The sequence below is a fragment of the Pygoscelis adeliae genome, unplaced genomic scaffold, assembly GCF_000699105.1.
Source record: "Pygoscelis adeliae isolate BGI_AS28 unplaced genomic scaffold, ASM69910v1 Scaffold57, whole genome shotgun sequence".
Classification (NCBI taxonomy): domain Eukaryota; kingdom Metazoa; phylum Chordata; class Aves; order Sphenisciformes; family Spheniscidae; genus Pygoscelis; species Pygoscelis adeliae.
In genome coordinates, this window is record NW_008825615.1 from 15,472,669 (window position 1) to 15,486,794 (window position 14,126).

At 38.9% G+C, this 14,126-nt stretch overlaps 1 protein-coding gene across 1 annotated transcript in view; it reads left to right on the top strand.

Moving 5' to 3' along the window:
* Positions 1 to 13,880, top strand: part of GCLC (glutamate-cysteine ligase, catalytic subunit) — a 24,563-nt gene extending 10,683 nt beyond the window's left edge. Inside the window, exons 6-15 of the mRNA XM_009333183.1 lie at positions 1,383 to 1,457; positions 2,307 to 2,423; positions 3,297 to 3,435; positions 3,972 to 4,084; positions 4,769 to 4,861; positions 5,598 to 5,702; positions 7,849 to 7,930; positions 8,027 to 8,130; positions 8,231 to 8,351; positions 12,151 to 13,880. Of these exons, the coding sequence (XP_009331458.1) occupies positions 1,383 to 1,457; positions 2,307 to 2,423; positions 3,297 to 3,435; positions 3,972 to 4,084; positions 4,769 to 4,861; positions 5,598 to 5,702; positions 7,849 to 7,930; positions 8,027 to 8,130; positions 8,231 to 8,351; positions 12,151 to 12,356 (1,155 nt within the window). The 3' untranslated portion in view covers positions 12,357 to 13,880. The remainder of the gene's footprint in view (positions 1 to 1,382; positions 1,458 to 2,306; positions 2,424 to 3,296; positions 3,436 to 3,971; positions 4,085 to 4,768; positions 4,862 to 5,597; positions 5,703 to 7,848; positions 7,931 to 8,026; positions 8,131 to 8,230; positions 8,352 to 12,150) is intronic.
* Positions 13,881 to 14,126: the final 246 nt, after the last annotated feature.

Here is a 14,126-nt window from a genome sequence, read left to right on the forward strand (position 1 = left end):
CGTCAGGTCCAAAATTACTGATGAGAAATCATACTTAGCTGCTTCTTTGCAAGAGAATTAAATAATTTTGTCTTTTCAAAGTGCGTTTTGGGTTTTTTCCCTGATAGCCACTTGAAGGGATATACACAGAAGAAATATTTTGTCTACCGCACACCCTTTTTCTAACTTGGGATGTTTTAATTAACGTTGGCTGCAGATTTAAAAAGACAAACAAAACAAACAAATCCTATATTCCTCCTACCCCCTCCTCCAAAAAAAATCTACCATTGAGCCCACCAGTGAACTCAGGAGTTTTGGGGGGTTTTTTGGTTGGTTGGGTTTTTTTAAGGCTTACTTGGGGTTGGATTGGGCTTCAGTCGCAGACTGAGAAGAACCTGTATGTTTTGTGGGACTCTCTAATTGTAATCCGTGGAGGAGGAAAATATGTGTTTGGCTGGCATTCTTCAGGACAGCAAGCAGCGATGATGATTTAGAGCTGAAGTGTGTTGTACAATATTATGATAGTGGTACACGGGTACACTCCCATCTAAGTTATCCTCTAATCTATGGATATGTAAACTGTGAAGAGGGAGAGAGAGGCTTTTAATCCCCCTCTGCATTTTTAAAATGCCTAAAGTGTTGGTTTAGGAAGTCTGGAGGGTAAGGTCTGCTACTAGAAACACATCTCGTGTTTGATGCTGCTCTGAGCAAGTTTCACCAAAAGTTGCAAAGAAGTTATATTTTTCCAGTGGCCTATGTGTGGTAGGGCTTCCATATCATTAATGGCTTCTGCAAATAGCATTTCTTTTCCACCTTTCGCTGTGTCCTGGCCACTAATACAGGCAAAACTGGACATTTTTTCTCAAATAAAAGTTACAGTATACACGAAGATATTTATTTTTCGCAGTTTTGCAGGATCAAATAAAGGCGTCTTGAAATGTTCTTTTAAACAGGATTAGCTGTCACATAAAACGAACGTCACGTCTACAATAGTTTCTGACTGTTTTAAGTAAGTAGGTTCCTGGCTTATATTCTGAAGGTGCATTACCAACCCATGTGTATCGTACATGGTAACTCAGTTTTCTTTAGTTCTGGCAAGCGTTTGTATATTTAGCCTCACAGCCAAAGTGTTGTGGTCTGAAATCTTAATGAACGTGGAAATCGTGTGGAAAAAAGCTTGTGATATAAATGCTGCTGATGGATGAGGCAAAAGTTTGTCCAAGAATTGGGAGGTGAGGTGGAACCCACACAAAAAAACCCACCCAAAACCAGCCAAACAAAAAACCCCCTTCAAATTCTTGGTATTTAAATAATTTTATTATATCATTGATTCTAAATCTAGGAAGACTGTGCTTGTGCTATGATTATAGAAATTGTGATAGCAATTGCACTTCTTTCAACAGGTAACGTTCCAGGCTTGCAGCATTTCTGAAGCAAGGTATCTCTATGATCAGCTAGCCACGATCTGTCCCATTGTGGTAAGTAATGGACTTGTTAAAAAAAAAAAATTAAAAAAAACTTGAATGCTACTCACAAATTTGGAACTCTGGGAGAAGTGTCAGTCTCTTGCTAGGTTGTCACATGAACAGTGTGATTTATTTAATATCCAAGTGACACCACAAAACAGATTATGTCTGTTTCTTCTCCTCTGCCCTCCTTCCCATATGCACAAGACTCTTGTTGAATAGTTGTAGAAGTACATTTGGGGCAGTTTTTCACGAAAACAAGACAAGCTCACTCCTCGAAACAATTTTTAATTTTTCAACTTTGGTCTGGTGTTACAGAGGGTTTCAGCTTAAGTTGTTTAAATCTGTCCCTTTTGTAAGCATGTGGTCACAAACAGGTGTTTATAACAGGTGTTATAAAAAGAAAGTGTTGGTCTGGTCTAGGTGGTGAGCAGATCCTGCTCTGAGTGAGGTATGTTCCAGCTGTGTTGCTAAGGTGCTTGGCCAAACAAAAATAAACAAAATAAAACGATTGCAGGTGAACTTTTGGAGTTTGGAAGTGTGCGAGCAGAATACTTCCTGATTTGTCACGAAATTGCTTCTGCCTGTATCATCTTTGTGTTCCTTAAATGCCGATCTGTAGAGGTAATAAATTTGGAGAGCATCAGATGCCACTTCAGTAATACTAACCCTTCATCTAGGCATTTTCTGTAGATAGCAGTTGAGAGATTTGTGGTTTTATGGGCTTTGGCTGTACGCTAAACTGAAGTACATACTTCAGTTACTTCTGGACCAGCAAGTTTCCCTTTCCAGTGGGGTTGTATTTTGCTTTTGGTTCCTTGGCTTGTCCTTTTGTTTTCATATCAGGCTGTTTTATTTCAGATGGCGTTGAGCGCTGCATCTCCATTCTACAGAGGCTACGTGTCTGATATTGACTGTCGCTGGGGAGTAATCTCTGCATCTGTAGATGATCGAACGCGAGAAGAGAGGGGGCTAGAAGTAAGTAATGTTAGGTAGTAAATGTCTGGTTTTTTTCAGGCAAAAAAGTTAAATCTCCTTTAGTATCAAATTCTGCTTGTGCTCATCAGAATCCTGAACGAGAGAACATGGCAGTCTTTGTGGTAAATATAGGAGAGATGGTGTAAACATTTGCCTTGGTTGTACAGTTTACGTTAGTAAATATGTATTTTTAGTTAGGTATGGAATCCCAGTAGAACTCCACTCACTCCTTCACAGCTTGCTGAAAAGGTCCCCCTGTGATGAAACTTTCCAGTCTGTGCTTGAGCCCAAAAAGCAAAAATTGCTTTGGATTAAATAGCAGGTGCTGCTGAGTAATCCAGCAGTATAAACTGGAACTATGTGAAAAGAGACAGTTGTCAGAACTTGATCTTAAAGAGTTTCTCTAAGCAGGAATTGGCATTCAAGGCACTTACAGAATTATAGAAAATAAAAAAATAATTTAAGAAAAATCTACTTGAAATATTTCTTGAACAACCCATCATAAGAGCATCTCCAACAATGTGTGCATAGTGAAACTGTATTGTTATGTGTTGCAATAGGTACAATAATGCTTTCCAGGTATGTGGGGTGATGGTATATTACATCAGGAAAATGTTTCCATTTTTAGAGAATTCTAGTCAATGTGTGATGACTGTTTTTTCGCTCAGATACATACATCTGCAAACAAAATAGTCGTAATTCCAGGATCGCTTTCTATTAAGTCTATTTAAGACTTGTGCTTTGAACAATTTTAATTGAGGCCGTAGGGTTTTTTAAACAGGATAATAATTCTCACATAAGTGTCATAGTGAGCAAAAACTTAGGTAACATTGTTAACAAGCTGTTAAAATATTGTATTCTTAAATTATATAGCCACTGAAGAACAACCATTATAGAATCAGTAAATCCAGATATGATTCCATAGACAGTTATCTATCTGAATGTGGTGAGAAATACAATGACATTGATTTGACAATAGACAAAGATATCTACGAGCACCTAATACAGGAAGGTAAGTGTTTGCTTCATTATGAGCAGGTTAAGAATTATGCTTGCAGTGTGTGGGGATATTTTATGTTTTTGTCCCTGTTTGTTTCAATCATTGTGCATCCCTCAGAGTGACTCCTACTCAGGAAGAATCTGTGTAGCGTGGTCTTGAGAGTTTTTTAAAAAGTATTTGTTTGTAATGGAAACTGTCCCTAATTCCAGCTTGAGAAGCTCAGTGTTTGACGCATTAATGTTTTATCTTTGTGGAGAGAGCAGAACTGCTTTAGGAAACATGGCACAGAGGTGCATCAGAAACCAGGAAGAATGGCAGCCACACCAATATTCAGCTGCCATTTCCAAACAAGAACCTGTTCTTCCTTTTTTTTTTTTTTCCTTCTCTTTAATCATTTCCTTCCTTCCCGAAGTCATCATTTAAACTTTAACAGGATGTGGTGGGTTGAGGTAGCATTGCAGAGTTCGATGTTTAGTCTTGTAAAATAAATTGTTTCCTAGAGCCTGCTTTGCTATGTGTGAATTGTTGTTTGAATTTTCATTTTTTAGGTATTGACCACCTTTTGGCACAGCATATTGCACACTTGTTCATTCGAGACCCATTGACTTTGTTTGAGGAGAAAATACATCTAGATGATGCAAATGAATCCGACCATTTTGAGGTTGTGTCTAATTTAGAGAAATTTAATAAATATATACATAAAATTGCTTGTTCTTTATAGTACTGCTTAATTGGAGGATGGCTATATTAGCTAAGAATTTTTTTTTCCTGAATTTTTCACTTCAACTAGTTCTTTAGTGTATGACTTTGCAGTTATAAGCACATTTATTTCTTTGTTTTATCACTTATTTAGGAGGAGGTGGTGGCTTATACTTCAAACCCAATAAAATATGAAGAGCCCAAGTGATAGCTATGTGTATAAGTGTTATGGGGAACTATCTATTTTTATGGCTTCCTAAAAACTGTTTTGCATTACATTTACGTGTAAATGTCTCTCTTACACAGCTTTATGAAATAATAGATATGGTAATAACTAGGTATTTTTAGTTCAGGATGCATCAACCCCTCATAAAAAAATAAGTCAGGTAAATCTCAGCCCCCTAGTATCTCATACGTAATCCTCAAACAAAATAGCATGAGAAAGTGTAATGTATTTGCTCCTAGGATGGGTAGCTATACTGTGGTTTTTAGGAAGTCATGCAACTTAGTTTGGAAGTGCTTCTCTAACTTGACGGGCTGTTACAGGAAAAATATTAGGACGCTAGTTATCTGCTTATTTTTCTTTGATTGTATTATAGAATGATGCATATCATGATTGTGACAGATTATTTCATGTTCTTTGCAGAATATTCAGTCTACAAACTGGCAGACAATGAGGTTTAAGCCACCTCCTCCAAATTCAGATATTGGATGGAGAGTGGAATTCAGACCTATGGAGGTAAGGAAGACGTCAGTATGCACAAAAGCACATTTCCTTTTCAGTGGAAAAGTACCAGGCATTCTGCCATCCAGTATCAAACCCTTATTACTTATGCTGTGTTTTCTCCCCTCTGAATTGCTAGATGCAAGTGAAGTGGACAGCAGTGTTTAATCAGACATGGACTGTGGGAATGTAACTGACAGGAGAATCCACTGCAGCACAGCAAAGCATGCTAATGGATTTGGGGTGATGGGGAAAGGAATTAGGCTTGTATTAAAGCGACAGTAAACAAAGCCCCATTTAGCTTCTAGGGACTGTATTTCTCCAGTACTTCTCCTGGTACTGAACAATTCCACTGTCATTGTTTTGTTTTTCTTAAGTGCTTTTATTTTATAGCTATTTCTTGAGCTCTCTGAATTTAATCCCTTTAAAGTGGAAATTTAAAAGCTATTATACATTTGTAATTACACAGAGAGCCTGAAGGTGCAGGTTATTAGTCTTTTGAAATGCAAGTGTGTTTTGGCATTGGATTAAAGGGTTGAGTTTGTTAAAGTGTGCGTGTACATTGTGCATTTGAAGTCACTGCTGATGATTCCAGCTCGTGCACCACCATCTCTGCTAGCAGAGTGTGTGTGAATACAAGTACCAACATGAACGTTTGAATCAAACTGTTTTAAACTCTCGCAGATATTTATCTACTTCCATGAGTGTGTTCCCACTAAAGTAATTTAATCTCTATTCCTTTCATGTCTAGGTCCAGTTAACAGACTTTGAAAACTCTGCATATGTTGTGTTCGTGGTATTGCTAACCAGAGTGATTCTGTCATATAAACTGGATTTTCTCATTCCTTTGTCCAAGGTAGGTGTGAAAGATCAGATCTGTTAGAGCTAAATGCAACGTATTTGCATCAAGTCTGATTTTTATCCTCTGCAAGCTAGGAACTAATATTTGTGCACTTACAGAACAGTCATTTTTATCTTTCAGTCAGTTTTCATCTACCAGTACTTTGAATCAATTTCAACTCTACAGTGTTAAACAAATGTTTTATTGCTGTCTCATGGAATTAAGTTTATAGACAAATACTGTGGGAATTTCTGTGGTGCCTAACAGTGTCTGACTACTGCAGAAATGTTGACAAATACCATTGTCACAAGACTGTTTTGAGACTGGGAAAGGGCATGTTTCCACTATTTTACATATGGGGAAAATAACCCGTGGAGGTCAAAATAAAAACTTCAGATATTTATTTTAACTTGGCTGTTGCTTGTGTCTCATGTTCTTATTCTCTATTTTGTTTGTACCCGGTGGAGAGGGAAAGGAGGAGTTCAGCATGCTTAGTGTTACACAGTATTTGAGTGAAAACAAATACTGCTGATTCTGGTCACAACTGTTTAGACAGACCAGCCATGCAACATGTGCTTTTTCCTTACTCTTGTCCTCACAATTGTTGAACTGTTTTGGGTGAAACTGTCCTTGCACGTCTTCTTTCTGAGGCACCTGACCAGAAAATGTCTTTTTAAATGGTTAGTCCTGCAATGTTGTAGGTAACTTTAAAAAAGGTCTTGTAGCGCAGAAGGCTTTTGACAGACTGTATACTAGAAAATACTGCCAGCGCTGGCTACAGCATAGCAGTAGTATCCTGTGGCTTTTCTTAGTGTTTTTAATTAAAATGGAGAAAAATACTGAAGTTGTAAATTAACAGTAATCATACCATACAGTCGGTATGATTTCTAAAAGGAGAAATTATCTTCCTGATGTCAGGGAGTTTGGACTTCATAAACAGTGCAGCAGTTTAGCACTTCCAGTGCTTAATTACATTGTTATTTGGAATGTCTCAAAAGTGCAAAATTTTTAACTGATGAATACCAGTTAAGACTGAAAAAGAGATCAGGTGCTGAAAGAACCTGAACAGAGTTGGGGGCTGGGGAGGGGCATAAAATTGCTTGAGCTTGCCAAGCAATTTGGCAGGTAATGCAACACAGAATTGCACAACCGTTGGTAAGCCTGCCTCTTTCAAGTAAAATAATAGGGGTTTGTGGGGCTAATCTCACACTAATCTTTGCTGTCTGATTGAGTGCGGTTGTACTCCCATCAGCTAGGACTGGAGTTCTTTCAAACTTTCAAAACAGCCTGTTGTGTAAATAGGTTTCATAACATAAAATGAACGAAGGCAGACTTTTGAAAACAAAGCTTTGGAAAGGTAAGAAGTAAGCGAAGATTTTGCATTGCCCTTAATTAAAGGTCAAACAAAGAATTCAGCAAACCATATCCCTTCTTCTGAAGACAATACAGTAAAGCTAATGTGTGATGCTAATTCCCGAGAACATACCGACCAAAGAACTTGGCAAAATCTTCCATCCAGAAAGACAGAGCAATGCTTATGTCATTTGCAGAGCGTATGAGCAGTGCTTTGTAGTTTGTAGATTTTTTGAGAAGCCTGCAATTCAGAACTTCTTTTCTAGCAGTCTAAGTTTGTCGAACTATCTAACAGATGTTTGGGTATGGAATAGATAAGATTCCCATACAAAGTTACTGGAATTCTGTTCCTGAAAGTTTGTTTAATACAGTGGTAACTCTTCTGAAGACTCCAATGATTTTGATAATAAAAGCAGCAAACTATGGCTAGGGAAATGGCAATTTTCTTCTTCTGTACTCATTTAAATTGCATCTAAACATGAAAAGAAGTCTGCCAGATGGGCTGCAGCCTGTTAATCACAGCTGTTCCTGTGTTTTCATCCAAACTTAAAAGATCAGTTTAGCATGTTCTAACATAATACCATTACCTTTTCTGCTGGAGACCTAATTTCATAGAACATCATCTCTTTGTGGTTTTGCCTGGGACCCCTGAAGAATAAAATAAAACTTATCTCCACAGCTTGGCTTTGTGTGACGAGATAATAAGAAACATAGTAGATGTTTCAACTAATGAGACCAAAATTTGAGGGTTCGGGAGAATCCTCATTTTGTAACATGTCACAAATCTCTGAAATACTTCTTTTGCCAGGTGGATGAAAACATGAAGATGGCCCAGAAAAGAGATGCTGTCCGGCAGGGAATGTTTTACTTCAGAAAAGATATTTGCAAAGGTATCGCAACAAGCAATCTGATTAACACTGTTGTGGATGTTTACTGTCTCTCTTGCCTTCTAACTGTTTCTTCCTTTCCCTTTGTCACCCATGAAGGTGGAAACACTGTTGTGGATGGATGTGGCTCTGCGCAGAATGGGACAGGCACCGATGCAGAAGAGTACACCTTAATGAGCATTGATACAATTATCAATGGGAAGGTCATAGCCTCTTCCACCTGGAACGCGCAACTTTCCCCTCCATTCCGCCCTCAGAAACCAGATCAAGCGTGTTTTATGCTGACTCTGTTCTCTTACACAGGAAGGAGTCTTTCCTGGTTTGATCCCAATTTTGAATTCCTATCTTGAAAACATGGAAGTAGATGTGGACACAAGGTGCACCATCCTAAACTACTTGAAGCTAATAAAAAAGAGAGCATCTGGTATGTTTGACACTTTTGGACATTGATTTTCCTGGCATTTTTCCACTTAGACAGTAATTGGGCTGATCTCTAGTTTTCAATTGGATAAAACTGGTGGCAGCTTTGGCTGTCTGGTTCAGTGTTGAATCATAGGAGCAAAGGACTGGAGCGTGTTCTCTGGCTTAAGTTTGGTCCTGTCTAATTCTGATTATAAATGTTTCGTGATCCATTTTAGAACTTAAATTAGGAGTAATTGGTACAGTTACACTACCCTCTAAGCTGTAATTGTATCTCCAATCCAAGATTTCTCTTTTCGGCACCACTTACTGCTGCTTTTGCCCAGTGTATTGTCCACTTTGTAGTAGTTTGCACGTATACTAATCCCCTTTGCCTGTCACTTGAGTGTTGGAAGAGTATGTGAGGCTGGGTCTGATAGCCTGGTGTTACTGGTGTGATTCCAAAGCGTGCTGCTCCAAAGCATTCATAAGTCTAAATTCTGGTATGCTAGAGCATGGGACCTTTAGCTCCCTGATAAGAAAACCTTTCTGTAAGTAGCAAAACTCCTTCAAGGCAGAGCAAACCAGGCTCTTCCCCTGTCTTCCCCATGTTGCAGTGTTTTCGAAGACAGGGGGTATAATGACTCTTTATGCTCCTTTTTAAAATGTGGCAGTATAATGAGTAAAAGATGCAGGCTAAACTTTAATTCAGAACTGGGCACGTAGCGCAGTCTGCAACAGCTTTATACCTTTCGATGTGCAAATCCCTTGTATGCCTGCCTTGCTGTAAATTTAGCTAGACAGTTAATTTTAGTCTCATAAGTCGACATTTTTTTTTCCCCTCCCCAATTTTAAACTGAAGTGTTGCATTCCTTTTTAACTCTTGAAAATTGCTGTAGAAGCTTCTAGGTAAAGACCTTTTTAAAGCTGTGGTGGAAATCAGGACTTTCTCTCGCCTGGTATTTCAGTACTTTAGCAGTACTTCAGAATGGTAACAAGTTTTAATTAAATGTTCTTTCCTAAGGCTGCTTGTTTGTAGGAGGCTTCTGTCCCTCAGGTAACATAGACAGGGATTTGATGCTTGGCTTAACTGAGGGAAAGAAGAGAAGCTGTCAGGAAGAAAACGTCTGAGGCACATTAGCCCTCAAAATAGCAACGCTTTCAAAATACTCCATTGTTTCTTGTTGGGTTTTTACCCTTCAGAAAAATGCTGTTGAAAAAACAAGGAATGCATAAGTCTTACAGAGGTTTTTTCCCCAAGAGCCATTGACCTGGGCTCGACCGCCTGTGGCAGGCGTTTCCCTTCCAAAGAACAACTTTGCTACCTGGTGCAAAGTTGCAGGCGTTGCAAAAGTCAGCTCATGTATTTACACAGACCTGAAAAGTGTGAGAGTGAGGTAGAGTCGAGGGTTTATATCGTAACTGATGAACTGAAATGATTTTTAAATGATGCTTCTTAAGAACCACAATTCACAGAACAAAAAGCATTAGGCATTGTATTACTGTGCCATGATGTTTCTTATTTGTCATTTTTGGATTATTCCAGATTACTCTCAATCTTAAATCAAATGATCCTGAACCGCAGCCTCTCTAGCATGAGACATGTCCACTAAGAGTGGCCAGTTTTCAGATTTCTCTCCTCAAAAGGTGAACACAGAGCACTCATGAGAGTTAAACACTGGCACATTAGCTGCTGTGGCTTTAACCTTACCCTGACGTAGTTCATCTGTGCTTCAGTCGCATCTTCTCTTGCAGCACAGCTAGATATTGCCCTCCTGGTCTTCGTCTAGCTGGTGTGTGACTCCCACTACTCAGTGAGACTACAGATTTGCTAGGCAGGCAGCAGCTGCTGACCACCACCAAATATTAATGAAAGCAGTATTAAAATAGCAGCATCTAGTGATCCTTGTCCTGGCACGCTCTCCCGGTTCCTGGCTGTCTGCAGTGCAGGCGCTTTCTCAACTGAAGGTGGTGCAGTAATCATGGTGCTTGATGACCACTCGCAAACATGATTTCCATGATCGTTGCCTTACCCTTCTTGAAGCAGTTACGCTTTTGGTCCCCATAAAGTCATACAATAAGAAATGCCACAATTTTATTATATACTCTTTGAAAAATGTAATTCCTGTAGTTTTGCATGTTTAAATGCTCTTCCCAGTTATTTCATGATATGCCTTATAGTTCCTGCGTTGTAGGATAATGTTTCTCTACTCATTTCACATCAACATTCATAATTTTGCAAACTTTTCAAGTATATCGTTGCTTCCGAACTTGCAATTCCCTTTGTCTTGTCTCTCCTCGCTTGGAAGTTCTCACACCTTTCGTCAGTCCGTGGTGCCTTTTCCTGATACTCATATGTTCTTTGAGAGCTGCACGCTGTGTTCACGATGAAGGTGCTGCAGATTTACCCCGCTACAAAGGATGGGGAGTGATTGGGCTGCCTGACCACTAGGTGTCTGTGTTGGTCTGAGAGCTGGACTGTCTCCTCCCGCACCTGACGGCCTGCAGCGGCTTTTAGTCCAAAAATGGGTCTCTCTCTATGCTCCGCTCTGCTCATCTTCCCGGCCCCATCAATTTTCTTGTAGGCCCCCTGCTTCTCGTTGGTTTGAGAAAGTTTTCGTGTGAGTTTTTAGTGCCTTCAACAAATAATGCTTGTTGGGTATTTTTTTTCCTGCCCTCTTTTTATATAGAAGTGTAAACTCTGGCCTCATTTCTTTAAAACATGATTTCTGTTTTTTGAGGGACATCTTTATTTCTAATAACCTTTTTTATTCTGCTTTTCTTTCCTGTACTTTTTGCAATTTTTCTGATTTGGTTTCATGTACCTCTGTTCAAAACCACTGATAGGATATCTTTAAACAGTCTTGGATACTTTTTACTTTTTATTTGTGTGTTCCTCCTTGCTTTCCCTAACTTGATTCCTCTTGCTTTTTGTAATATTCTTAAACCAAAGATTCTGTAGTGGAAGCCCTTGACTCTTTCCACTCTTACAAGGAAGCTGAGGTTCCAGTAGCTAGCAATGGAAGTTTTGCTAGGCTTTTCGAGCATCCCATCAGCCTACCTTAATGTCTTACTGTCAGAGTTACCTTAAACTTGTAGTAGTTAAAGTTTGCTTGCATATGCTGCATTCAGGAGCAAGATTCAGTAGCCCAAACACTGGTGTCCAGCTGGCCTCCAGCTGCTACTTTATAGGGATGCAGGTCTCCTGCAAGTGGTGTGTGCTATTTGATGACCCTGTATAGAAGCGTCGGGGACCCTTAGGTTCTGACTGCCCTGTGGACTGCACAGTGAAGCAGAGGCAGTGTGTACAAACCAGGAGTTGGTATACTCGGGAACCTGCCTGTTTTTTGCTAGGGGAGCTGCCAGAGGGAGAAAGAATAGTAAGTCAAGGTAGGCAGAGCAAAGCTAGCAGTTGAGTTGGATGGATCAACTACAAAATTATTTTTTATATATATGTAGTTGTTGTAGAGGTGTCTATTGATTCGTCTCAGCCAGATTCTCTGTTAAATGACGTGTTTAAGCCCTCTTGCTATACAATCTGTTGGTAACACCTGTTCCAGTAGCTACTTCTCTCTGCACTGTCTCGTTACAACATCTGAAAATTTGAAGATCGCACCAGATGAGTGGGTTTTAGACTATCGGCAATATGTCAGCTTAATTATGCCTGCAGTTTAGCCATATTGAAAAAAATAGACATACAGGAATGTGTTTCTCATGAAAGCATGGACTATTCATTAATTGTGTATATAATGCGTAGAACTTTAGGTGTCGTACTGCTAAATTAGATGTATAAACTGTGAAATTTGACTTCCCCTTGCCCACAGGAGAATTAATGACGGTTGCTCGATGGATGAGGGAATTTATCGCGCAGCACCCGGACTACAAGCAAGATAGCGTGATAACTGATGAAATGAATTATAGCCTTATTTGGAAATGCAACCAAATCGCACAAGGCCAGGCAGAGTGTCCTGAACTACTGGGGGTAGGATTTAATAAGAAACAAAGTGGAAACAAAACTGGCTCTTTGTAATGAATGTTTCTCAAATAGTAGAAAGTTTAAGCCTTTTAGCAAAGCACTAGCAAAGATACTGTGAATCTGGTACAGTTTCATGGTGTGAAGACCAAAACAGGGATACTGCACTATAAAATGGGCCAATCTGCCAAAATACTTGTTTAAGGCATCCTAAAATGGGCATATTCTTATTGTTAAGGTTTATACAATGTACATGTAAATAGTAAAATATTTTTATGATTAACATCAATGTATTTTAATAACATTGTATCTAAAGTTATTGTGAATTAGCTTGTAACTTTTTTATGCTTATTCTAGAAAGAAAAATTGTCCTGAACAGCTTTGTAAATGTAATGGTACTTGTATATTATATGCATTCCAGTTACTGAATGTTTACTGTAATTTTTTTAACCTGGAATGTGCTAAGTAATCTACCTTATTATGTAAGAAAGAAAAAAAAAAAAATCTTCTGGACCTACCTGAATTACAGATAGTTCTTCCTTCCATTTGGGTTTTGAAAGTATGTAAGAACAGATAAATGCATGTGCATCCCATTTGTTAATCTTTACAGCAGTTTCTCAGTTGCCACAAGACCTGCATCCACTCATAAACTGTAAAACTCAGAGGAACAGATCTGTCCTTATTCAGATAACGCAAGTCTGCCTGTCTGCAGATGCATCATTATTTTTTTCCTCTTCGAAGTAAATTTGTATGCTATCGCAGTTCAGAAAATTGCTTGATGATTTAACAAAAAAGCAGTAACGGGGGAGACGTGGTGAAAGAGAGGAGGAAATGAGAGCTGAACATAAAGCTTTCTTTACAAAGGAGCCAGAGAGACCCGCTCTGGACTTCGGCACTCCTTAACTGCTCTTTCTCCCACATTGCTGCTGTTCCCACAAGTTGACAATGACTGCAAAAAACAATGACACAAAACCAAGCACCTGTCCATTCTTCCTAAAGGTTGAGTTTCTCATTTATCATTCATTATTATAAATATTTTTGTCAGCATGTTTATTTCCTATAAGGTACTTTATGTAGATAGCTGAGGTACCTACATAGCTGTAGGTATGGGCAACTTAATCCCCTCTAGAAAATAGTTTTAAAGAAATCATGGAATGCACTAACCCTTTGAATTGGGAGCCAGTGCTGGGAGTGACTGTAAAGTATTTAAAATTTAGCCATTGCAAATTTGTAAATAAAGCAAACTTAAGGGGCCTTTTTGATTTAGCTTCTTAACTGACTTCTAGAAGTGAATTGCGTTATGGGTAGATTATGCAAAACTTAATGCAAGCATATATAAATACCTAAGGTGTAATGATTTTTTAAAAAGAGCTAATGGAGAAACTGCAATGAAGAGGTGCACTAAGAAGAAGCTTTTATGTACTGACATTAGACTTTGTTCTGCGTTCACAGGTGTGCTTTAGAGAATAAAAAGAATGCTTTTTTTCTGCTGTGGTGAATTTGTTTTAATCAACATATAGGCATATGCTAATTTAGTTTCTGTAATAAGGAAATAAAAATAAAATTTGCAGTATGTGTTGGTCACTTGCATGACTAGAACCCACATTTTCAGATTCAGAAAAGGAGGAGTTGCATACCGGCAAGTACAGCTCATCTTATCCAGACTCACTTTGTTCACAGTGAAACTTCTCAGGACTCATGGCAAATGGTCTGCCACCCTGTCATGGTTTAACCCCAGCCGGCAGCTAAACACCACCCAGCCACTCACTCACTCCCCCCTGGTGGGATGGGGGAGAAAATCAGAAGGGTAAAAGGGAGACAACTCGT